The 27,616-nt window shown below is 37.3% G+C and overlaps 1 protein-coding gene across 1 annotated transcript; it reads right to left on the minus strand.

The window, feature by feature from the left end:
* Positions 1–1,201: 1,201 nt before the first annotated feature.
* LOC107808579 (telomere repeat-binding protein 4) lies at positions 1,202–6,651 on the minus strand. The gene is made up of 10 exons (XM_016633106.2): positions 6,399–6,651; positions 5,185–5,333; positions 4,248–5,094; positions 3,950–4,147; positions 3,821–3,868; positions 3,609–3,688; positions 2,856–3,100; positions 2,392–2,715; positions 2,235–2,298; positions 1,202–1,770 (listed from the first exon to the last, which is right to left on the minus strand). Exons 2-10 carry the CDS (start codon positions 5,263–5,265, stop codon positions 1,570–1,572), a joined length of 2,088 nt encoding a protein of 695 aa, XP_016488592.1. The 5' UTR covers positions 5,266–5,333; positions 6,399–6,651; the 3' UTR covers positions 1,202–1,569.
* Positions 6,652–27,616: the final 20,965 nt, after the last annotated feature.

The following is a 27,616-nucleotide window of genomic DNA, read 5'->3' on the forward strand; positions in this document are numbered from 1 at the left end:
TTTATAGCAATAATTGCAGTCCCGATCTTGTTGGTTATGCCAATGGTGGGTATTTATCTGACCCACACAAGGTTCGATCTCAGACATGCTACGTATTTACATGTGGAGCCACTGCCATATCCTGGTGATTAACTAAGCAATCAATCGTGGCTACTCTATCTAATCATACTGAGATAATTGCTATTCATGAAGTAAGTCGAGAATGTGTATGGTTGAGGTCTATAATACATCTTATTCGTGAAAAATGTAGTTTGAAGTGTGACAAACTACCCATGATTTTGTATGAAGACAATGCAGCATGCATAGCCTAATTGAAGGGACGATTCATAAAGGGAGATAGAGCAAAGCACATTTCACCAAAGTTATTTTTCACACATGATCTTCAAAAGAATGGTGATATCAATATGCAACAGATTCGTTCAAGTGATAATATGGCTGATTTGTTCACTAAATCTCTACCGACGTCAACCTTCAAGAAGCTAGCGTACAAGATTGGGATGTGAAGGCTCAAAGATGTGAATTGATGCTCTCATCAGGGAGAGTTAATATGCGATGTGCTCTTTTTCCTTATAAGGTTTTGTCCCACTGAGTTTTCCTTATAAGGTTTTTAACGAGGCAACCAAAAGGCGTATTTCTAAACATGTGTACTCTTTTTCCTTCACTAGAATTTTTTTCTCATTAGGTTTTATTTTAGTTAAGGTTTTAACGAGACACATTGAATAAACATTCAAGGGTGAGTGTTACAAATAAAATTGTATTTTAGGTGAATGTCTATCTTTTAGACAGTTTGTTACTTTGTGGCTATGTCAATTTTATCTTAGTGTAATTCATCCCAAAAATCAATAAGAACTCTCTCGTTTTTCTCTACAATCTTTTATTATTTTATTGTTTTATTTCAATTTCTATATAGAGTCTCAATTCTCTAAATATCCTTATTATATGTTAATTAAATTTTAATTTTTCCGATTTTTTTCTGGGTTCGGCTACCAAGGTATTTCTTCCTTCAATCAATAGTGAACCTTTGGCAATGAGTATTCACCATGATTTTCTTATTTTGCTTTAAGCACTTGGGCAAAAATGAGTAATTATCACAAAATTAGGCCTTAAAACCCAAAATTAGATTCCAAGTTATGGGATGGGATACTCATAGCTCTTAGTAACAACTGAACTTATAGCAAGGAAAAAAATTAGAAAACAATTAGTGGAGATCCAATTTAATATCAAGCTAAAGGAATTCATCAGTAACGACAGGAAGTACAAATATAATAGTGGTAGAAATATGAAACTAATGTACATCATGATATAGTTTATTCTTTTCGTCATTCTCCTATCCAATCCTAACAGCACGGAAAGAAAACCTACAGAAGCAAAGAACGTTGTCTGTTAGACTGCTTTATTCCTTGATTCATTTACAAATGCCATTTCCATCCAGTCAGTGGAAGACATGGCAATAAATCAGTGTGTGAGCCAGTCAACGAGAGTTGCGACGAAGCTTTCTTTACAAATTTCCTCGTCGGGTCTCCTGTCATAATCATATTATCTTTACATCTTCACATTAGACATCTCCACTCAAGCAGCAACGCCATTCTGCACCTGAGCATCTACAATTTTGAGAGGTTCAGCATATTGTTTGGCGTGTTGCTTGGCCTGATGCTGAGACCAATAGGAATGGGCAGCTAAGACCCTGTCAAGATGTTCCTGGGGCACCGGCTCTCCCCTTCTTTGTTGTGGGGCAATACTTGCTGTATGAACTAATGTCTTCCATTTATCCTATAAAATATAAACAAAGCAACCCATGTCACATGGATGGTGGCGACAATCATTAGCTTTGTTAATAGATAATTAAAAAATTTGATAATATCTAAGCTTATCCGCAGAACAACTCATGTACCTGTTTATGCAATCATTCTGAGCTGTCATAAGAACCAGAAAGCCATTATAATAAACATGTTGGATCGTGAAAGTTTGTAAAGCATCTTGTCATATGAAAACACGCCTATTTTCAAGTTGGCATAAATAACTAAGACGTGGGTTCCAATCTCCAGACAGTAATAGAACATAAATAGAACAGAACATGACCTTTATTTCAGAGCCAAGGATACTATGTGGAAAGGTCAAGGAATTACACAGTTTTTCACAGGGAAAAAAAATTACATGCGAGCAAAATGGAGAAACAATCTTTCTTAATCAACATTTTGAGAAGGAAAAAGAAATGCACAAATTAGATGTCTAACCTTCAAGTCAACATAAGTACGGTGATCGGCATTATCAAAAGCACGCATTTTAACATCACGCCACCTGCATTAACAAAGATTGAAATGCAGATCCCCCGTGAATTACAAATTTCAAACTGTTCCAATGCTCGTAAAGAGAATTCTATTTGTTTCATACCTTCCAGTTCCAAGCTGTTCTACAGCTTCGACCAGCGCTTCTACTTCAGCAACTGAGAATGGCCTCCTTGTCCTACGCTGTGAAAGTTCAGAACATCTGTTTTTATGATTCACCGGAACCACAGCAAGTGCCTCTGTATTCACAGGAGGAACTATGGCCAAGGCTTTAAAATCTGGAAAAGCTTCATCAGCTGATTGATCAATAGGAGTTGCAGGTGACATCTCCAGTTCATGGTTACTCTCATCATGCTTGTCCAACTTAGCCTCTGGAGGATCTGACAAAGCATTGGGAGGACCCAATTCGAAGATAGGACTAGATGGATGCCTGAATATAAAAATGACTAATTAGACACTGTCAGCTATCCATAGAGTAGCCAAAACCTACTGTAACATTTCTTTCTCTTTTCTTTGATAACTATGCAAAGCACCATTATTCAAAAGCATACAGTTACTTCCCAACAATACCTAGATAATTCTTGGTCTGTAATATACGATGCTGAAGCAAGAGTATCATCTTTAGGAGACAATGACAGAGGAACTTTGCTGAAACTAGGTTCCAAAGTGAAACCCAATGTATCAAGATTGTCATTCGGTGAAATACCAACTTGCTGTAGAGTTCTATTATCATCTCTGACCTTCTTTCCCTGAAGAACCACCCCCACCCGTAATCCACTTCCCAGGATAGCTGTTACTGCTTCCATTACTGTTCTCTGCATGAAAGATAAAGAGCTGTTTATTTGAATTCCACTTATCAAAAACTGTTTTCCGCATATAAGATTAAAAATGTTTATTTGAACTCCACGAGAAAATACGCTTTCTACACTACCACTAGGAAGAGCTAATCAAGTGACTCCTCGAAGGGAATCTGAAGCTTTACGCACATAGAAGTGCTTAATTAAACATCTGCAGGGAGAGTGTACGACAAAAGCAAAGAAGCTTAAAGGAATTAGTTAATACCAAGTGCAGAATGCACCCATTGAGATTTAAGTGAATTTCTCAAAAATATATCTATTTGCTCTTTACATTTGCGCATAAGATCATCTTATTATGGTCTAGTGTTAACATAAACAGTTGTACACATCAAATCCCTACAGCAAATGCTGAAATACGAAGATGCATAAGTTCAAGTAATCTTGATTAAAAATCGAAGATTTTCTAGATTTTGCAACACATCTGATATTAATGAGAAAAAAGTAAGAGTGCCTGAGAAAGAAATACCTTCAGCGAACCAATTGTTTCCGTTTCAGGAACCTCAATATAAAGCTCTGGCACCTTGAAGGACTTAATGCTAAATTTTACTGTAAAGGAAAATTTTGACTCGTCAGGCCAAAAGCTTTTTTGAGAAAAAAGTATGTCTAATACAAAAAAGAAAAAGAAAATGATCCAAATGTGGCAAAATGCGCCCCAAAATCAAATCTAAAATCTCTTACCATTAGGATCCTTCTGATGATTTATAACTGAAGCTGAAGCCCCAGCTCCTGTAGAGAAAAACAGCAGTTACTCAGTAAGACAGCATAAATCATGGATCTTCAACAGTAAGGGGATAAAAAGGTATTGACCTTTAGGTGGGATTGCGGTATCTCCCTTGATTCCCTTTTCATGTGAATTTGAAATGCTTTCGCTACTGGCCTCCTTGTCATACGCCACAGCAAAGCCATGGTCATACAATTTCCTTCTCTTGGAAGGAATTTCAAATCGACACCTTTCATTCCCACGCTTGTTTTTCCTATTGCAATAAAAGGACTTCACTCCATCATCTAAAACACCAAAATCAAGTAGTTAGAATGTGGTATGAAAAGCTAACAAAATTGAGTAAGAGTACAGCTAAAAATATCGGAGTAAGATTCTCCAACTTACTAGAGTAAGAACGCTCACAGTCCTTCAACTTAGGAGCTACTTTCCAGTGTCTAGATGTCAACATCTTCCTTATTCTTCTGTATGTGATACGTGATGTTGGCCTGAAGGTCCTAATCTTAGTGCTATGCCTATAGCACCCAAAATAATTTTCGTCATCATCTCTAATACCTAACTTTACATTGTTCCTTGACTTTACAAAAGAAGCACAAGGAACCGGGTCCCTGTACAAGGGAAACTGTACACTACTATCTGAGTTAACCAAGGCACTACTATTCACATTCTTTTCTATCGGAGCTTTTATACTGCAAGTATTCGCCACAGTTAATTCAGTCTGTTTGCTGTCATCATCTAACTGTTTTCGAGTTCCTTCCACAATTCTAATGTCAAATGGATCAGCCAGATCAGGAGATCCACCTTCCACTTTGGTTTGTAACTGTGCATCTGCACTGACCTCTTTGCAGCTTTCCAACTTCACGTCAGACCAGTCTTTTAATAAGGAATTAGAACCTATAATAGTAGATGTATGCTCTAAAAAGAATTTATTTTCAGCAAAAGGTTTACTCAAACCATTCTTGAAAGCTTGCTCTTGCTCTGCAGCTTCTGGTATATAGGCACTTTCTACACAACTTCCCTGATCAAGACACTCTGATCTCACAGCTTTATCATCTTCCACTTGTTCATGTTTAATACTATCCCTGCAATCAGCGAGCTCATATTTTCCCGCTGGTGCACCTGCATTACTTGAAGCAGAACTTTCACTCTCAAGTAACAGTTTGCCAGCTACAGCCGCCAATAATTCAAATGCACAAATTTGATCATCGTCCAATTTGTTACAGGGGCGTCTCTTCTGAAACAAATTAGAATTGCAGGAGACATTTAGAAAAGGTAGAGAAAAAGAAGTTGTAAAAGCATAATTTAATAAATACAGCACGCTTACTCTAGCTGATCTAGGAGCTTTAGGTATAACAGGAATTTGATAGCCACTAAAACCACAATTCAGCCTCTTCTTTGACACCATAGCTTAGGTAGCATGCCAATAAGTAATGATCAAATGCAAGGAGCCAATGTCACAAATTTCACTTCGATCTACAGTGGCAAAGAAAGCATGTCATCTACCATACCATAAATGGAAATCAAAAGCAATACACTATATATATTCCAAAATTGGAGGGAAAAAACAACACTGGTGTTGTAGTCAAGGTGGTCGTGAGCTTCTTCATGTTAATAATATATATATATATATATATATATATATATATATATATATATATATATATATATATATATATATATGAGAGAGAGAGAGAGAGAGAGAGTGGAAAAAAAAAACATAACGACCTTCAGGGTCGCACTTTATTGCTCCCAATTTTCAATAGGGATTAAATTGAGAAAAATCCATATCTATGTTACTATGTCCATAAAAGATACAAAACTAGGAAAATCATGAATTATCCCAATCCGTAAAGATGCGGTTTGTGAAAAACACAATGGTATGATGGCATCGAATTTTTGAAAATATTCACACGCAGAAGAACTCTATTTCTGACACACTGTTGATTAATTGACAAATACGTGGAAAATGTTGATGTAATATCATAAAACATCTTTAACAAAACAGAGATCTTTCCCCTATGTGTTATAGGCAAACTTCCCATCAGCTATAACGAGTAAATAATAAAGGATTCTTTGACTTTGAGATATCATGGTATAAGAAGGTTCGCAAAACTTGAAGACATTTTTAAGAAGAAGAAGAACAACAACAAAAGCCCGATCCTCAACCAGTATCGATGAGTTGCGTTTCGAAAGTTAAAACGGGGGCAGTAAATATCGAATGCAATTCCAGTTCCACTATAGGCACAGAAACCACAAAGAAGCCTTGGAATTCACGCGATCAAACTAAGAAGAAGGCAAGTTCAACAAGTCTGATCCCAGATCTCTGTGTGATCAACCTGAATTTCACCAGAAAAATAAATCCCCCCCACCAGACTCTTAATCATCCCAAACCCAGATTAAAAAAAAACATCACTTGAAAAAGTCAATGCTGCCATCACCCGCACCACAATTCAAATGCAGACCAGAAAAACCCCAACAGTAAAGAAAAATAAGAAGATAAAAAAAAAAAAAAAAAAAAGATAAGTTAGATCGAATTACCTGATATGAAGAAATCTGCGTTTTGCCTTCTTTCTGTACAGATTCTACCAGTAAAATTTTGAATCCCTAGAATGTATATTTACTCGTTAAACATTTTTCTCTTTTTGTGTGTTTTTTGTTATTGTGTTATGTGTAGTTTGTGGACAGAATTAAAAACCTCTGGGTTTGGGAAGACCAACCAAAAAGAGAACTGTTCTAAAACCCCTTTTATTCTACCTCCTCTCTCTTTTAGCTATTCCCCACAAAGACGATGATGATGGATGATGTGGGTAGTTTTTATACTCTTGTTGACCTTTAAAACCGGACCCTCCTGTAAAAAGGGCAATATTGTCCGGTCAATTTTGTGTTTTAGGCCCAAAGCCCGGGCCCGCTAGTAAGGTCCATTTCCCAACTCCTCTCCTTCATTCCTCACCACTTATCTTTCCCTCGGATAGGCTGTGCCACGTGGAATTTTTCTAATTTTATTAATGGTTTAAGAGAATTATCATGATCCATTATTGACCATAACAAGAGAGCACATAACTCAAAATGAAATTGCTAACTAAGCTTAACATAAGATTATTTTAGTATTTCATTCAATAAAGGAAGTTGTTACTTGCTTGTCTTGAAGAAAGGTAGGGTTAAATTACCGGAGGTGTGTGAGTTTAGTTTGGAAAGTATTAGATTTATGGAGATTGGCGAGGATTTAGTTCATGGATTTGGAAAGAGGGGAGTGAGAGGAGGCCGTGGTGTGATTTTGGAGTGATAGAATAATAAAATATGGATGAGTATTTATATGAATAAGAGATGGATATAGTTAATCGTGTAGTTTAATTTTCATAACAGTTTAATATGGTTATTTAACATTTAAAAGCAAGACTAAGCCTATTTTGAGAGGGAAGACGCCACTTTGAAAGAAAAATACACACGAGGAACATTTGGGAGCAAGTTTATCTCAATTTTCTTCATCTTTTCTTATTGCCCCTGTTGGGAGATTCTATAATGGTAGCCCGTCTTTATCATTTTATTTTTTTTTATTATTGAGAGCTATGAGACTAGAGGTGACCTTCCTGTTACTCATTCGGTAGTTTTGATGTGATTTCTGGGTACTTATGAGCATCCAATTTAGTTTTTAATTCATAAAATTGTTTCATTGGATCTTCAACGAACTCTTTTTTCTTTGTATGACCCTTTATTATTACCAATCACTGATTCGTTAATTAATATCAGTCCTAAACTTTGAATTCTCGAACATTCTTGAAAGAGTGGTACTAATAGTATTCATCTATTTGGAAGTGACATCACCTTAAATTACTTGGTTCTTTTTATAAAAGGACCTTTCAAGCACTCACCAATTTTATCAATTAAGTAGTACTCTTTCTGTTCACTTTTACTTATCTATTATATTAAAAATATATACTTTTACTTTTTAATTTTAGTAAATTAAGAGAAACTTATTTTTTTTATCCTTATCATTAAATATTCATTCCTCAAATTATTTTTGAAAATTTCTTAAAATACTATCATTATTATGAGTGTTATGGTTAAATATATTGTTACACCCCGTACTTTCCTCTAAGAATTTATCTTAAGTGAATCAATATGAGTCGGAGAGTTGAAGGACCTTTAAAAAGATAATGATGGGTTAAAACAAGTTTTAAGAAAGCATTGTGAAGGTTGAAAGGTTACGAAGCTAATCAAATCGAAGAAAATAAATTTCGTCGAAAGTCAGCAAGTTGGGAATGTTATAACCTGTACTTATGGGGTGAGACTGGGGTGCTTAAGATGATAAGAAGGTAATGTTATGAGGTATTTTAGTCGTATGATAGTCGTGTGTTAAGTTTTGAAGTCAAGCGTGTTTTGAAACAAAAGTCGACGAAAGTCGTCACAAGTTACGTTCATAAATTTTACTGAAATAAGGTCTAATGTCACTGAGCTTTTCTCCTAGAATACTTGGAGTTATGGGGTTATCCATCCACCAAATTGAAGTCTATGAGTCTAGTTTTCAATACATTAAACCGTTCATCGATAAGACGTCGGAGTAGAGAGATATTCACATTTTTGTGAGACTACATAAGTAGCTCCCTTTGGGACTCACAAGGTCGGTTAAGGATTATCTTGATATATAAAGTGGTGGCCTTCGTCTCCAAGCATCATTTTCAACCCAAATCAGACCAAAAATTCTCTTTAGACCTCCTAAACATATCCTTAAGGTTTGGACTCCTAATCAAAAGGTGGAGAAGATGAAACAAGTGGATTCAAGCCTTAGGAACCAGAACTAGTCGATAGTTCGCCTCTTTCTCTCTTCGTTGCCAAATGAGGAAGGCATAACAACGAAGTAAGCTCTACAAATTCGGGAATTGTGTGGTATAAGGTATGGTCTTCACCCCTCTCTTTGGGTTGAGTCATTTTTAGGCTATAGCAAGCCTAGATGTTGAAGGCAAACGTGTTAACTTGAAGTTGGAGGTATCTTTAAGGTGTTGTGCGTATGGGGCTATTTTGGAAGGCATTTTGTGGATATTTTGAACTAGGAATCATATAGTACATATAAGTATGATGTTCTGAAGGTTGTAAACTAATTTATGGAATAAGAGTTGGATTCAATTTATGTTTTGCTATTAGTAAAAATGAGCTTCCCGCTCAATATGATTGTTAAGATAATCGGAGAAGCTCATATTGGATTATATTGTTGTTGTTGATATTGCTGGTTATTATTGTTGTTGTTCTGTTATTGATGACCCTTAGTAGTCAATGGGATGTAGTAAAAATAGGAGAGTTGCTGCCCGATTTTTCGTAAGCTATACGACTAGCCAAATACGATGGTACGACATTATATGTTGATGATAATATCATTTCACTTGTTGTAGACGCAAGAAGTTGTGTTGAGCTTGGTTGAGGAATGAGGAAGAGATCATACAGGTATGTTAAGGCACCTTCTTTCTTTCTTTTGGCATGATTTCTAATGAACGTAACATAAATGAATGCCCTTCCAATAAGATTTTATTCTTAGTAGCTAGAAAACGTGCAAGCTTTTCATTCCAATGAAAAGTATATGATCATGTTTATGTTCTGATTCTTGGCATCTCATATAAGGCTTATGATGATGGTATTTTCTGCTTCTTCTGACATCATATGTTGACGAGTTAGCTCAACTACGTATTCAGAGGTTTAACGACCTTACGTCACTCCGAAAGGTTTATAATATGATTCCATGAGTCCAGCATGCAATATATATATGTACCTATTTTACTTTACCGAGCCGCGCTATAGTCAGCCGGGTACGGTACCTATTGTGCAAACATTGATCAACCCGGGTTTTACCGAGCTCCATGTGGCTGGGTACGATTCTACCGAGCCTTATGATGGCCGGGTACGTTTTACCTAGCCTATTATGCTCGAGTACGATATGATGATGATGATGCCCATAGACGCGTATGTTTTTTAAAAGTATTTGTATATATATGTATCATACATTTCATGTTAGTCACCCTCAGAGGCACTAAGATGTTACAAGTTGTATCTTCTTTCTCTCTTTCTCTCTCTTTACATTACTATTCTTATTTATGCTTTCCTGCCTTGCATACTCTGTACTTTATTCGTACTGACATCCCTTTTGGTTGGGGATGCTGCCTTTCATGCATGCAGGTCCCGATAGACAGGTTGATGGTCCTCCTAGTAGGCTATCAGCTCAGCGAAAAGTATTGGTGCAGTCCACTTGCTCCGGAGTTGCCTTTTTGGTTAGTATGCTTTGGACATGTATTGATTGGTATGGAGGGGCCTTGTCCTAACCTTTATGACGTTTATGTACTCTTAGAGGCTTGTAGACAGATGTCATGTGTATAGATGTTTTGTTTGGCCTTGTAGGCAAGTGTATCTCATGTATATCATTTTGGGGTTGCCCTATGTCTAGTATTCCCTTATGTTTTATTATGGTTATCTCAAGACGACCCTTATGGCCCATTTACGCATGATAGTATTGTCACGACCCCAATTTCCCACCTTAGGATGTCGTGATGGCACCTAGTCTCTAAGATTAGGTAAGCCTAACACATGCTGATTTAATAACAGAATTGAACTATTTAATCATTAATCATAAACCATTAAATGACATACATAGCCGCAAGCGGCCAATAGTTATACATTTTTCAAAACCGATAGCACAGAGTCATAAGCACTGCTGAAACACACTAGAATTTCTAAACACAATATTGTTTTGAATTACAATTAACAGTAGCATAATGAAGTAAGATGGTGAATCTGAGGCCTGCGAAACTGCGAACATCAAGCATGTATACCTTGAAGTCTCCCGCTGTGCGACGCAACTCTCAATAACACGTTCAGAATACCTGATCTGCACAAATATGTGCAGAAGCGTAGCATAAGTACACCACAACGGTACCCAGTAAGTGTCAAGCCTAACCTCGATAGAGTAGTGACGAGGCCAGGTCAAAACACCTACTAGAAATAGAAACCTGTTCAAGATATACATAAGCTAACAATGGAAAGAACATCAATGTAAGACCAACGACGGAAGGATTATTGATTTACAACCAACAATGAAGAAATAGAAACACTAATGGCAGCAAGTAGTAAACGAGTAATAAAGAAACAATATAATCAGAACACCGATGAGATGTAAATGAACTCAAATAAGGAAAAACGGATGACAACTCAAATAATCAAATCGCTCCCAACGCATGAACTTATAACAAGAATTACCCCGAGGCACCACACCTCATAAACCACAAGTCATGAACCATAATTTCCAAATCTTACACATATGGCACCTCGTGCCCACAATAACAATCACATTCGCACGGCAAAGCCCACGTGCTACCATGTACTTTACAACTGTGACAAATATCAATTTAGATGAACGAGATATATATTTAAACACCATAAAATATAATAACAATCTTGAATAAAGTAAGGTGTCAAATGAAATAATGAGTTTATTTTAGAAATCAAGTAAAGTAAAATAATATACAAATTATACAAAATAGAGTATCATATGTGTTTAGTTTAGAAATCAATAAAATTGAGTAAAAGTATTATTTTTAAACAAAGCAAAAAATTAGTTAAATTAACGAATTAAATATATAATTTGTTAAAGAAAAATATGATAACAATTTTAAGTAAGGTAAACATCTAACAGGGTGATGAGTATAATTTGAGAACCCAATTATAGTGAAAGTGCGATAACCATTTAGAATAATAAGATACTGAGTGACATAACGAGTTCTATCTTAAGAGACACATAGAATAAAGCATGTTAATAATTCTTTTATTTAAACTATTATGTTACCAACAACTCAACAGAATATGATATAGTGACTCCACACAATTAGATTCACATTGACAATCAATTCACCAAGTTATAACGAAGGTAGAGATTGGTATGTTAAAGCAACACAACAAATCACATAAAATGCATGACTCACACAAGAAGCCACAATCGTTCCAACACCAAGATAATAACGAATAACCAAACACAATCAAAATACGGATGAATGATTGAAGGAAGAACAATGACCGTTCAAATCAACAAGTTGTTCCAACATGGAATGTACAATGAAAATCACAACCGAGGTACTGTCTCGTATTCACATTTCACAATTTCAATCATAATCTTTCCTTATATCACCGCGTGAGCCTTACATTTAGTTTTGAAAATTATTTTTTCCGAAATAGCTACACGCGTTTTAGCCCACCTTATCTCACTGCGTGGCTTCAAGTAGTTCCCCTACTAGCAACACACGTATCAAGCCCACCTTATCTCACATCATGCGTATCAACCCCTAGCCTTATACTACCGCATGCGTATCAATATCACAACACAATCACAACTCGCACCACAAGTGCCTATATGCCACAACTTGCCACAAAGTCAACAACACCAATGTTTCCACAATAAATAGTACATGACTCAACCACAATGTGTATAAGAATTTCAACAATAATAAAATAAATGAGAATGCTCAACAAGGAAAGGTATCTCAACAATTAACAACTTCGCCTCAAAGTGATAACGACTATTACAACTTCAACACCAATAACTCAACAAGATGATATTCCACGAAATAACAACTTCAATTAAAAGTGATTCAACAATTAAGAGGTAACAAGACAATAAGGAAGGCAATAACTTCAACTAAAGCATATAAGAGCAAAATATCAAGTAAGAGGTAGAACAAGTGCTAACAACATCAAATAGAGCATGTAAGAGTAGATTACCAATGAGAGATATAACATGTTATGACAATTCAATTAAAGGCATGGAAAGAGTCTAGATAACCTAAACCGGTCAAATACCGCATATAGCCCATGTACCCACTCATCACCTTGCGTACACGGCTTTCACATAACATAAATAGCACAATCAACCCAAATCCTAAGGGGTAGTTCTCCTCCCACAAAGTTAGGGAAGATACTTACCTCAACTAGGCCAACTCAACCCTCACAAATAGCCTTTTCCCTAAACTTCGCCTCCACACAGCTCAAATCTAACAAAAAATGACTTAATAATATCAAACAATGCAAGAGATACCAATTACAATAAATAAAGCTATGATTTTTATATTTTTCTCAAAAAGTCAACAAAAGTCAATCCCGTGCCCCGCCCGGTCAAAACCCGGGTCCAAGGATAGATTCCGACTACCCATAACCTCGAAATATGTAAAGGCTAGGAACATGTAAAAGCAAGACCTAAGTAAGGGCAGGTAACGGTAATAACTTAAGTAAAAGCGTAGATGTAATGGTAACAAACAAGTTAGGAATATAGATAAGATAGTAAGAGACCAAATAAGAAACATAGAGATACATTCCACAAAGAACAACAACATGAAAGTAACACACAAAATAGAAAATATAGATGGAAATCAAAGTAGAGAGAATATATATGCCTAACGAACGAGTAATCTTAACAGAAGTCCAACTTCCTCTCTTTTCGCACGATAACAGCCAACAAGCCAATCTCATTTCAAACTGCACGGTAATACTCTTCGTTCCAACATCACATCAAACGCACGAAAATATCCATCGTGCCAAACATCACCCTAAGGCCCCAATCATCATCTTTCATTACGGATAAGGAAGCTCAAGTAACATAACAACAATAGGTATAGATACGGGTTCATGATACTACGATCAAGTTAAGTATGTAAACCAATCTAAAAAAACATGTTAAATCCTTTTAAGATATCATATATTCTAACATGATTTCTAACATAGATCATTGAGTTTATTAGTCATAGGGTTAAATGAAACATAAGTCAAGGGATCACCAAGTTCAACAAAGTACCAAGGAGCATATAATTCCCCATCCTGAGCATGGAAATCCTGAAACATGCATATATGCTCGTCACCTTGTATATGCATCACCCCCGCATGTAGCAAACAATATAATTTAGTAGAAAAGATTAGCCCAACAAAGCTAGGAAAGACATTTACCTCATTCCGAAACTCAATCAACAATCAACCACGACATTTTCCTTTAAGACAAGCCTCCAACCAATCAAATCTAGCCAAATATCATTCAAATAATTCAAAACAAGCTTTAGAAACTATTCACGAATAAAAAAGTTCAATTTTTATTATTTTTTTAAAAAAGTCAACAAAAGTCAACCCCGGGAACGCTTGGTCGAAATCTGAGATTCGGGCCAATTTTCGATTATCCATTCACCCCCGAGCCCGGATATGTGATTTTGTTTTGAAATCTGACCTCAATTTGAGGTCTAAATCTCAAATTTACAAAATCCCTAAATTCTATCCAAAACCCCCAATTTCTACCATGAAATTCATAGATTTGATGTTAAAAGTTCATGAAAAGTTGTGGGGAATTGATGAAAATGAATTAGAATTTCTTACCAATGAATTTGGGGAGAAAAGGTTCTTCAAAAATCAACTCTAGAGTGTTTACGGTTGAAAAATGAGCATCTTGAAGATCGGGTCACATATCACCGTTGATTGTGCTATAAAATGGCTGATATAATTAAGTCTTCCTAGGAAACACATTACATCTTTCTTGTTCTTGGCGGTGGCAAGTCTTGAATAGCTTTGATTTTCGACGGGTCTAGCTCAATACCATGGCGGATGACGATAAAACCCAATAACTTCCCAGTAGGGACTGCGAAGGCACATTTTGCGGGGTTCAATTTCAAATTGTATTTTCGAAGTCGGTCGAAAAACTTCTTCAGGTCTGCTATGTGGTCTGAACTCCTTTTGGATTTGATGATAACATCATCCATGTACACCTCTATTTCCTTATGTATCATGTCGTGGAAAAGAGTCGTCAAATGCATGCCACCATCTTACCATAGTTCATGTCAGAATTCAAGGCGGTTGTAGCGGCCTCATTAATAACCAAGGGGCTAAGGCCCTGCACAAACCGGCGCACTCTAGCCTCCATAGTGGGCAACATGTAGATGGCATATTTGGACAGGCGCGCGAACCTCATATGATACTCCCACACACTCATGCTACCTTGCTTCAGGCTCTCAAACTCGGCGGCACGGGCTGCCTTAGTCTCGGCAGTCAAGAAATGATCAATTAAAGTATCGGCAAACTCACTCCACCTCGTCGGAGGGCTCCCATCCTCACGGGAGTCCTCCCACATCTCAAACTAAGAATAAGCCGCCCCTTTAAGGCAGTAGGAGGCCAAATCTGCTCCTCCGTCTTAGTGGCACGCATAACTCGGAGGGTCTTGTGCATCTCGTCAATAAAATCCTGGGGGTCCTCCTCAAGATCAGTACCTATGGACACTGGAGGGTCCAAATGGAGAAACCTGTTCACCTTGGAACTAGTGGAATCCCCTGACTGACTAAAAGAAGTGGGTGCAACATTTGATCTTTGGGCCTGGGAAGCCACTATCTCAGCCAACATCTGTATGGCTCCCCTAAGATCCCCATCAGATACACCGGGGCCGGAAGCTGGGGCTGGAGATGGAACTGGAATATCACTTAGAGGGATTGTTGCACCCTCAGTAGGTGCAGGAACTGGTGTGGTCTGATCAGGTGTAGTGGAATCAGGCAGTGTAGTAGTCGGGTGAATGTTCTCACCTCTCAAGTGCTCACCCGCATCATCAAGTATCAAATTAATTGCCACTCCTGGGGTAACATTGGCTTCTTGGCCAGTTCTTGCCTTCTTCCTAGGCGACATATCATATACTGAAAATTAGAGCAATGCACGAGTTAAAGGAGGAACAATCTTGCAATCAGCTTTATCGCACGATCTAAAACATCAAAGAAGGGTATTATTCCTAAATGTCCAAGTAGCCTCCTAATTATAGATGTGGTCGACAATACACCGATAAGAAGGACTCTACTAGACACGGCTCCGAGGCATCCTAGGACACTTTAAAACCTTAGGCTCTGATACCAAGTTTGTCATGCCCCAACCTCGGGTAGCGTGACCGGCACTCAACCGAGATACCCCGGTCAAGCAAGCCTTTACAATACCTTCTACCCAACTCACCCATGAATAAAGAGAAGAATATATTTCATTAATTAGACAGTAAGAGGTTATGTGAATAACACCAGTTCATTTCCATTAGTTATGTGATTAACAAGTCTCCAAAATAGTACATTGAACAATCATAGTTAAAGTGGAACAAATTATACGATTACAACATTTTTAGTTTAACCTTCCCAAAAATATATACAACCCACACTATGTCTACGGAGCCTCTAACAGGAACAAAAGAGTGCTATGACAGTGCCGACAACAAGGCTCCGGCTATATCTCAAAATGCTATGTACAAAGGATAAGAGATACAGGATCCCGAAATGAAGTGGGGCTCACCAAGTCAGCTGGGGAGAGGGTGTGATGCTATCCCTAATTAATACCACCTGCATCCATTAATGATGCAGCGCCTCCGGCAAAATAGACTTTAGTACATATGGAATAGTACTAGTATGTAAAACTAAACACCCTCTCAATAGAACAAGTAACAATAAATGGAGAATAAAACATGAAATCAATAAGAGACTCAAACAGTACCAAGGTGTCAAGTTAGGGGAAAGGTAAATTTCAAGTAAGTTTTAGTAATTTAATATGGGAGATCTTTAGCACCAATACACCACCGTATTTTAGCACGGAGTCCGATCTCAGCCCAATCGGCTAAGTCGTCTCACCCCGAGACATACACTCACAATACCACCATGTGGGCGGCATGGCATCCGATCTCAGCCCGATCGGCTAAGCCGTCTCACCACAATGTCGTGTGGGTCGACATCACATCACGTCTCGCTAGCAATAATCTCATCCCATTTAAGGGGAAACATCTCAACACACCTATCTCATCCCATATAAGAGGAAACAATCTCATCACATTAACACGGGGATTTACCCCTCAATCACTCCTACACCGGCACATACAGTTTTGGGGTTAGGTTGTTCCGACCTACCCTTCCTCGGTGGCTAAATTATACTCCCAAGGCATTTATTATTATAAGGATTTACCACTCATTTCATATTCTTTTACATGTCATTCATTTTATTGGCACTATCGGCTATAACGAAATATCATTCTTGGCACGTTGGCCGTACTTCATAATTCATGCTCACTATTCCACTTTCAAACATTAACACCGATTGTCAACAACAAACATTTCTATTCAAGACTTTAAGCACACATTTGATAAATTTAAGGTCTTAGGCACATGTGATTTCTTACACAATTTGATGTGATCGCTTTTATTTGGGCTTGACTTGAAGTTACAACATTTTACTACATACTCATACTTCAAACACGCTCCCGAAGAATAACACAATATGATAAGAATATTTCGGAACACATTTTGAACATATATATATATATATATACACACACACATCATCATCCGACACCAAAAGTATTCAGAAAAGTCAATTCATAATGGACAACTCGAGACTTACAAGAACATCATAGTAATTCAATTCTAAGAGAGAAGTTTAGCCAACGTACCTTGCCTCGAACTTTTTAAATTACTACAATATTCCGGAAATCTTAGCCACTTCGATTTATTTAGATATATAACAAAATTGAACACAAATTAGGAAGGAGTTCATAGTTCCAACTCTCAAACACTAGGTGTCCATTAAGGTTTCAAGGTCCTCCTATGGTGGATTCTTTCACCCCGCTACCCAAAGTTTATCCAAAAGACCTCAACAATCTTCCCACTACCCTTGAGGGTACATGCATGTAAAATAAACAATTCTCACACCCAAGAATTGTTTGGCTTATTACCTATTTTCAGTTTAAATCACGAAATTGAGGGTTATGGAGTAGAACCTTACCTCTAGGATGAAGACCTAGTGAATTCTTCTTGTAAATTCTTCAACTTTGAGCATGAATTGATGATTGATGAGCTTAGGAACTTCCCTTCTCACTCAATGACACTCCCTCTCTCTAGAAATATATGTTTTAACCTTCTAAAATGATCTCCAAGGCTGTTTTATAAGAATGGAGTCGGGCTCAAAAATTAAAAAAAGAAATGAAGCCCCGATGCAAATCTGCGATCACATATGCGACCACATAATGCTTTTGCGGTCCGTAAAATGGGCAACATAATGGCCCTCCGGAATTGGGTACCCCTGCCTTACTCTGCGACCGATCTGTGGTCCCCAGACCTATTCTACGGTCGCATAATGCGCCGCAGAACCTTCCTCAGGGATTGTTTTGTGTTGGATCTGCGAGGGGTTATGCGGCCGCACATAAGCCTACTTCAGCACCACAAAACTCCGAGTTTTAGGTAAAATTTACGCGGCCTTACACATTTCCATTAAATAAAGTTTATGTCCTGTATATGATATATGATTTGAATATTTGCACATAATATCTTTTCCATTTGACAAATTCCAAAAAATTATTTAGATAGAAAATTTAGCTGTTAAGCTCATCAATTGTCTTCATGGGAAAACTATTGGATACTTTTTTGCTAAAAATGTGGCCACGAACCTTCACCAATTCAAGTGTTATATCTCTAGTAAGAGAATGAAATCTACGAAACACGCTACAATTACAAAGTACTTCTATCAATCTTGAAAGAATTTAAATTTCTAAGTAGCTTTAAAATATCTGCCTTAGAGTTTAAATCTTTATACGTTTAATTATGAATTTATTAATAATGTATTAGCTTTCTTCAATATTTAACTAGTGAAATATGCACATATTTTGAGATTTTTAATTTGAATAATTTTCTTATCTTTTATATGTAACATTAAAATAGAAAAAATAATCAATTTTTGGATAATTTTTATCTATAACAGCAAAAAAATATTTAAACGTTAAATAATGTTATGGGTGTATAACGACCATTCATTATAAAAGCCAAAAAATATTGGAAGAAATGAGGCTGTTATAGAGAGGATTGACTGTATATAAAAAAAAATTAAGAAGGTAGTAAACAATGAGTAAACATACTAATATAAAACCTTCACAAATAAAATAAACAATGAAAAACAAAATACCAATCTACTATATCGACAGTTATACAAGAAGCTAAACCCCCAAACTTAAACTATTGCTTGTCCTGAAGCAATCAAAGCATAAAATCTCTATCCAAGTAAATAACTCAATAGTGCACCAACATCATACCAAGTCAAAAAATTTACTTTAATGACAAACACATGACTTTGATTGTTACCAACAATCCAAAGCATATGAATCACCAGCAACTTCTCATAAATTTCATTTCAATTCAAGTGCTCAAACACCATGTAATAAAAGGAGCAATCAAGTCATGAAACTAAAGCTTCAAAATTTGCCTCTTTATCACAAACAACTTTCCCTTGTTCATTCCTCCCAATTGAAAATTGGATTAAATTCACAACTCGAATCTTATGGGCCCTCACACTTAAGAGAGAATCCCAACATTCAAATTGCAATTTAAAATAAAAATGGGATATAAAATGTAAGGCCCCGTAAAATTTTACTAGAACCGAGGGTTTCGTGGTGCCAAGGTAGGCTAATGTGTTTGAGGAAGCTCGCTACGGTACAGACTTTTAGGGTTGTACAGTGCTTCGGGGAGTTAAAACAAAAATTATTGCAGAACATGGCATTTCTGCGGTCCATTATGCGATCGCAAAACTACTTCGCGGACTGCAGATCCACCACGAAGTGGAGCAGAAACATTGGCCAATTTTGGAGGTTGTTTTGCGGTCAACTATGGGACCACTCATTTCGCGGGCCACACCCGTCGCAGAACCTGTATGAGAAAACCTCGGAGGAAGATTCTGCAGTGCACTATGCGACCGCATAACTGATCTGCGGACCGTAGATCTATTGCAGACTGGACCAGGCTAGCCTTGTTTTGGAGGACCATTTCGCGGTCCACTCTGCAGGCCGCAGACCTGATCTGCGGTGCACTCTGCGACTGTAGAGTTGAGTTCGAAGGGTCCATTTTCTGATTTTATAACCCGATCCCATTTTTATAAAACAACCTTGGGAGTTATATTAGATGGTTCAAACTGCTATTTTAGAGAGAGGAAAGTGCTCTAGAGCGAGAGAAGGAATTCCTAAGCTATTTGTTCATCAATCCTTGCTCAAGTATTGGAGAATTCACAAGGAAACCATGCTAGTTGTCTTCTAAAAAGGTAAGGTTCTAGCCCTAGCTTTCCATTTAAAATTTGGGATAGAAAATGGGTGATGGGGAGTGTGATTCTTGGATATGAGGGTGTTATTTATGCATGGATGTACCATCAAGGTTTGTGAGAAGGTTGTTGAGCCCAAATGGGTAAATATTAGGTTGTGGGATGAAGGAATCCACCATAGAAAAACCTTGAAATCATAATGCACACCTAGTATTTGCTAAAATGCTTAAATGAGCTGAACCCCCGAATATCTTCCTAATTATGGTTCAATTTTGTTATGTCTCTAAATAGATTAAAGTTGCTAGGATGTCATGCCCCGAACTCGAGGATCGCGACCGGTGCTCAACCGAGTGAACCCAGTCAAGCAAGCCTACTTTACATCAACCTCTCATCATAACTTATGCATGATTTATCAAAACATAATTAGATCATGATTTTCATATTGAATACATTTGGCTCAATGTCCCATAATTTTTTTCCTCTTGTGATAGGTACATAGCTTCATAAATATCTGTGAAGCTAAATACATAACGAAACTCAAAACTTAGGTACATGACCCACAGTGTACATGGAGCTTCTATAACAATAGATATCTAAGTACATAAAAGCAATTAGACTCGAATGCCCACTGGAATTGTAGAGGGCTCACTATAATCTGATGCGCAAAAGATCCCTACCAAAGATTCATATCATCCTGTAGAAGTATACCTGCATCCATTAAAAGATGCAGCGCCCTCGGCAAAAGGGACGTGAGTACATGTGGAATAGTACTCCATGTAAGGCAAACGGAACAACATTTGAAATCATGGTAATTCAAATAAGAGTCATATGAAGTACATCAAGAACTACGAAATATCCCATAGATTCACATTTCAAGTCTCGTTATGCTTACATCATTTTAAACTTCGTTTAGGATTAACTAAGCCATATGAACTATGCGTGGAATACATAATATAAAGTAATTGACACAACATGTACAAACAAGGCCAATGAAAATGGCACATAATATCTGCGTTAACAATGCGTCTTACTAGACCGTCCATATCCTTCTCTTATCTTACTCCTATGTATTTCATAGACCGTCCTTAGTGTTCACATATCATATTATACACCTATGCGTTTCATAGACTGTTCATAGGATTTCATACACAATACACCTATGCATTTCATAGACCATTCATAGGATTCACATATACCATACGATACACCTGTGCGTTTCATAGTCCGTTCACAGTGTTTACTTACACAATATACCCGTGAGTTTCATAGACCGTTCACAGGATTTCATGCACAATACACCTGTGCGTTTCATGGACCGTTCATAGGATTTCAGACACAATACACCTACGCGTTTCATAGACCGTTCATAAGATTTCATACATAATACACATATGCATTTCATAGCCCATCCATAGGATTCACATATCTTACACCTATGTGTTTCATAGCCCGTCCATAGGGTTCATACACATCATTATGCACATAACCATATATAAACTCAAAGCGACATGATGAGAATTACTTTAAGGTCGTAAGTTCCCGGATCATTGGAACACTTCATGTTCATGATCATCATGGAGAAACATAGCTCATTACATTAGCACATGCATGGTGAATCAATAAGTCAATTTCAATGGCACATGAGCCCAATTTCTTTTCTTAAGGTTCATCATCATTTTAGCATAGGACATCTCCCTTTTATCTCGTTATTCACTCACTTGACATCTTGAGGTCATTAGCTAAGTTCATGATTCTTGAGGACTTAACATCGAAGTCATTTACATATATTATTTCAGAAGCATACAACTATAGTCGAAATCATTGGGACATACAACACCTCATAATTCTCATTTAGGCAAACAACCACATTTCATGTTCATACTATCACTCCATTAGTACTTTCAATTACTTACAACATCATTATTTCATTGGCTCCTTTTTTGCCATACATATTATTCTTCATTCATGATACGGTGGCCGTATCTTATATTCCATACTCACTACTTTCACTTTCAAGCATCTTTATAGATTATAGACAATAAAGGATCTCTAATCACGACTTTGAGTACACCTATGAGAAATTAAGAGTCTTAAGCACATTGAGACTTCTTACACAATTTGGCATAATATCCTTCACTTGAAACACTACTTGGAGTCATAATATTTTTATACCCAACTCATACTTTGAACACATTCCCGAATAGGATAACATCATATGATAAGAGCATCCAGAATACATTTTTGAACATATACCTTTTAATACAAAGCTTATTCAGAATGGTTGATTTATAAAGAATAACTCGGGACTTATAAGAACATCATGGAATTCAATTCTAGGAAAGAAGTTTAGCCAACATACCTCGCTTTGAGCTTTTCTTAAATTACTACAACGTTCCGAAAATTCTAGCAATCCCAATCTATTTTGAGATATAACAAAATTGAACACAAATTAGGAAGATATTCATGGTTTCAGCTTATTTAAGCATTTTATCAAACACTAGGTGTGCAAATTTGGCTACAAGGTTCTTTTACAAGATTTCCTTCATTCTACAACCCAATATTTACTTATTTGAGTCAACAATATTCCCACAAACTTTATTGGTACATGCATGTATAAATAATATTCTTATACCCAAGAATCATACTCCTAATCAACCATCTTCTACCCTAATTCGAAATTGAAAACTAGGGTATGGAACCTTACCTCTTAGATGAAGAATTCGTGATATTTTCTTGTTGGATTTCAAAGCTTGGACAAGATCTTGATGAACAAAATACTTCATCTACTTTCTCTCTCTAGAACACTCTCACTTCTCTCTAAAAACCCTTAGATAATTGCCCTAAAATAAGTCCCAAAGCCTATTTATCACAATGGAGTCGGGTTATGAAAACGGAAAACTTAACCTTCCGAAATCAGGTCTGCGGTCGCACAATGGACCGCATAATGGGTATGCGGGTCGCACAATTGACCACAAAACTGGTGCCCAAAATTGGGCTGCAGTGGTCCATTCTGCGACCGGTTTTGCGGTTACAGAAGCAGTTTCGCGATCGCATAATGATTCTGCGGTCGCACATCTAACCGCAGAATCACATTCTTCCAGCCTTTGGTGATTTAGTCATAACTTCTTGTAGGAGTGTCCAAATGACAAACGGTTTAAAGCATTAGAAACTATACTCGAAGACCTTTAATTTGATAGGTATATCATCACATAACTCCTTATATATGTAGATATTCTTATCCAAAGTTTGATCTTGTGAGTACCCATTTGAAACTTTAGTCTATCATGAAATTTCCAACTTGATTGGACTTAGGGCTCTCCTTAGACCCACATCACTTATAATATACCTCGTACACTTATTATCATATCAAATTGATATCCATTATATTAATATCCCTCGTCTGCATACAAAATAATATAATTAGTGCACATCAACCTTCTTAATAACGCTTAAGTACTTCGAAATTTTTTGGGGTGTTACATAGGATATCCGGAACAGTGTAGTAATTTAACGAAGCTCAAGAAAGGTATGTTGGCTAAACTTCTCTTTTATAATTGTATCCCACGATGTTCTCATACATTTTAAGTATGATGGGCCAAGTGCTTATTTCTCATGTCCCGAGTTACTCGTTATAAATTTAACTATTCCAAATAATCTTTGTGTCGAAAATTATATGTTCAAAACGTGTTCCGAATAATATTATTATATTATGTTATCCTTCAGGGATGTGTTCAAGTATGATATGTGTTGTCATGGCTTTGAGTCATGTTTCAAATGAATGTTATGATGCCAAATTATGTGAGAAAACTCAACGTGCTTAAGACTCTTAATTGCACATATGTGTACCTAAAGTCTTGATTAGAAATGCCTTCTTGTTGATAATCCATGATGATGCTTGAAAGTGAAAGGGGTGAGTATGAAATATGAAATACGGCCAACGTGCCAAGAATGATATTATATTTGTGGCCACTAGTGCCAATAAAATGAATAGATGTGTAAAAGATTATGAAATGAGATGAAAATCCTCTATATAATAAACATTTTGGGAGTATCGTTAGTCACCGAGGAAGGGTAGGTTGAAATAACCTAACCCCGAAACTACACATACCGATATAGGAGTGATTGAGGGGTAAATCCCCATGCTAATGTATTGAGAATATTCCCCTTAAATGGGATGAGATTGATGTGTTGAGATTATTCCTCTTAATTGGGATGAGATGATTGCTAGCAGAGGGTGATGTCGATCCACACGGCATTTTGGTGACATTGCCTAGCCGATCGGGTCAAGATCGTACGTCATGTCACGTACATAGTGGTGATTATGATTGGATGTCTTTGGGTAAGACGGCCTAGCCGATCGGGCCGTGATCGGACTCCGTGCTAAAATCATGGTGGTATATCGGTACTAAAGATCTCCCAACCTAAAATATTGAAATTTACTTGAAAACTTATCTTGCTCCTAACTTGAGGCTTTGGTATTGTTTGAGGCTTCTATTGCTCCTATGATTGTTTCTCCTTGTATTGTTACTCGTTCTATTGAGAGGGTGTTTAGGCTTACATACTAGTACTATTCCATATGTACTAACGTCCCTTTTGCCGGGGGCACTGCATCTTTAATGTATGCAGGTGGTTCCACAGCAGGTGGCATTTATTAGTGATAGCGGTACACCATCTTCTCAGCTGACTTGGTGAGCCCCACTTTATTTCGGGGTCGTGTATCTTTTGTTCCTTGTGTATTATGTTTTGAGGTATAGCCGGGACCTTGTTGCGGCACTATCATAGTACTCTTTTGTATCCGTTAGAGGCTCCGTAGACATAGTGTGGGTTGTATTTTGGAGTTGGAAAATCAAACTAGAATGTTGTAATTGTATCACATGTTTCCACTTCTAAACTATGAATGTGTAATGTAATATTTTGGAGACCTATAAATTACGTAACTAATGGTAATGAAATGGTGTTGCTCACATGATCTTCTCATGGTCTAATTGATGAATTATATCTTCTATTTATTCATGGGTAAGTTCGGGTATAAAGTATCTAGCAGGCTTGCTTGACCGAGTTACATCGGTTGAGCGTCGGTCGCGCTCCCCGAGATCGGGGCGTGACATGAAAAGGAAAGATGTCACGACCTAAAATCTCACCTATCGTGATAGCGCTTAACTCAATACTAGGCAAGCCGACAATCCCAATGAACCACCATATCTTTTAAATTTGAAAACATAATAATTAAATTCAGCGGAAAAAATCTCACAAATACAAATACAAATACTCCCAAAATCCGGTGTCACTAAGTACATATGTATCTAAATGAATACAAAGTCTGACTGATAAAAATCACTGTCTGAATTATAGAACAATACAATAATTAAACAGGAAGGGAATCAAGTCTACGGACGTCAAGCAGCTACTTTGATAGTCTCCAACAGAGATAACTCCGAAATCTAGTAGTCGTCGTATTCGGGAGCACCTGGATCTGCACACGTGGTGCATAGTGTAGTAAGAGTACAACCAACTCAATAAGTAACAAGACTAACCTCTGGGCTGAAAGTAGTGACGAGCTCCGCAGGTACAGTCTAATACATAAATAATGGTACAGAAATATAGGCATGCTTTAAAGTTCAACAGTTAAACTCAGTACAAGAAAAATAGATCAATACTGCATGATATGAGGAATGTGACATCTCAGTGGAAAGACTTCAAGTACTACTGGTCACAAATTATTCGGTCACTCGGTACTGTCTATGGCCAATCCAGCCCATGGATATTCCATCCCGTATATATATATTCACATCGACTGACAGTCAGTCCCTCAGTACCGTATAAAGCCAATCCAACCCTGAGGTAATTTACCCCCACATGTAAATGATACGGACAAGATCCATGTCCAGGAAAAATTCATCACAATATAAATAAATAAGGCAAGTCCACGCCCTAGGAAGTCCATCTCGAATATATATATAATCATCTACGCTCACTGGGGGTGTGTACAGACTCCGGAGGGGCTCCTTCAGCCCAAGCATAATATAAAGCCGATATGGCCTACTGCAAGCGAGCAGTCCCGATCCGTATAATAAAGAAGCCTATAAGGCATGTTGCAGGCGGGCAATCCCGATCCATATAATAATAAAGCCTATAAGGCCTGCTGCAGGCGGGCAACCTTGATCCATGTAATAATAAAGCCTATAAGGCCTGCTGTGGCATGCAGCCCCGATCTAGAACAATAAAGCCTATAAGGCCTGGTGCGGCGTACAACCCGATCCCATAATAATAGTAATATATATAAAGCCAATATGGCCTGCTGCGGTGCACAACTCAATCCCATAAATATCCTCACAATGGATGAATATGACTGAGTGTGAAATGTACATTTTTAAAACAATTAATTCAATAGCAACATGACCCCATGGGTCCAAAAAATATCGGCACGTAGCCTAAACATGATCTTTAATAAGAGCCTCATCTCAATTTCTCTAACACGTGGAGGATACATGGATAATAACATGGTTCTTTAATTTTTCAACTCCACAGAATTTATTTAAGTCATAATTTCTATGGTGCACGCCCATACACTCGTCACCTAGCATGTGCGTCACCTCCAACAATTGATATAACACAACATTTAGGGATTCATACCTTCCGAACCAAGGTTAGAAATGTTACTTACCTCAAACCGTGTAATTCTCTACTCTGCTATGCCTTTGCCTCGCAAATGTGCCTCCAAAAGTCTCGTATCTAGTCACAATTAATTTGATTCAGTCAATACAAATCATAGAAATTTATTCCATATGAAAATACTAATTTCCAACAAAGTCCAAAATTTAACTCAAAAATCGCCCGTGAGGCCCACGTCTCGGAATCTGACAAAACTCACAAAATTCGACAACCCATTCAATTACGAGTTCAACCATACTAATTTCACTCAAATCCGACTCCGAGTCAGTATTCAAATCCCAAAAATTCATTTTATGAAATTTTTACAATTTTGCCCAAATTGGATGATAAAAATAATGATATATTCATGTATATTAACCAAATCCGAGTTAGAATCACTTACTCCGATGAATTTCTTGAAAAACCCATGAAATATCGTCACAAACCGAGTTCTCTAAGTCCAAAAATGAAATAATACCCTAGGCCTCAGTTATATAGTACACCCTCTGACCTCCCAATGTGTGGTCCGCACATTTCCAAGTGCGGTCTCACATTTCCAAGTTCTGCGGTCGCACAAAATTTGTGCGGCTGCACTTCACAGCCTCTCCACTACTAGGCTTCAGTAAATTTGCTATATCTTTCTCTTCAAATATCCAAATGATGATTTCTTTACCTTTCTGAAAACTAGACACGAAGGGCTACAACTTTCATTTTTGAATTATATCCAAATTCTTTGTGGATCAAAAGATATAAACTTCCGAAGTTGGGCCAGCGAACCTGTAGAACACCAAAGTGTGGCCGCAGACAAAATTATGTGGTCCGCATTTTTCCTCTACGGTCTGCACATTTTCGTCTGGTGCAGCACTTTTTCATCTGCTACAACACTCAAAATTGTGCCTCAACACATGAAATTATGTGGTCCGTACTTCCAACGTTCCAAAACAACATCAGAGTGGCGAAATGCCCGAACTCGCTCAAAACTCACCTGAGACCCCCGGGATCTCAACCAAAGATACCAT

The sequence above is a fragment of the Nicotiana tabacum genome, chromosome 13, assembly GCF_000715075.1.
Source record: "Nicotiana tabacum cultivar K326 chromosome 13, ASM71507v2, whole genome shotgun sequence".
Classification (NCBI taxonomy): Eukaryota; Viridiplantae; Streptophyta; class Magnoliopsida; order Solanales; family Solanaceae; genus Nicotiana; species Nicotiana tabacum.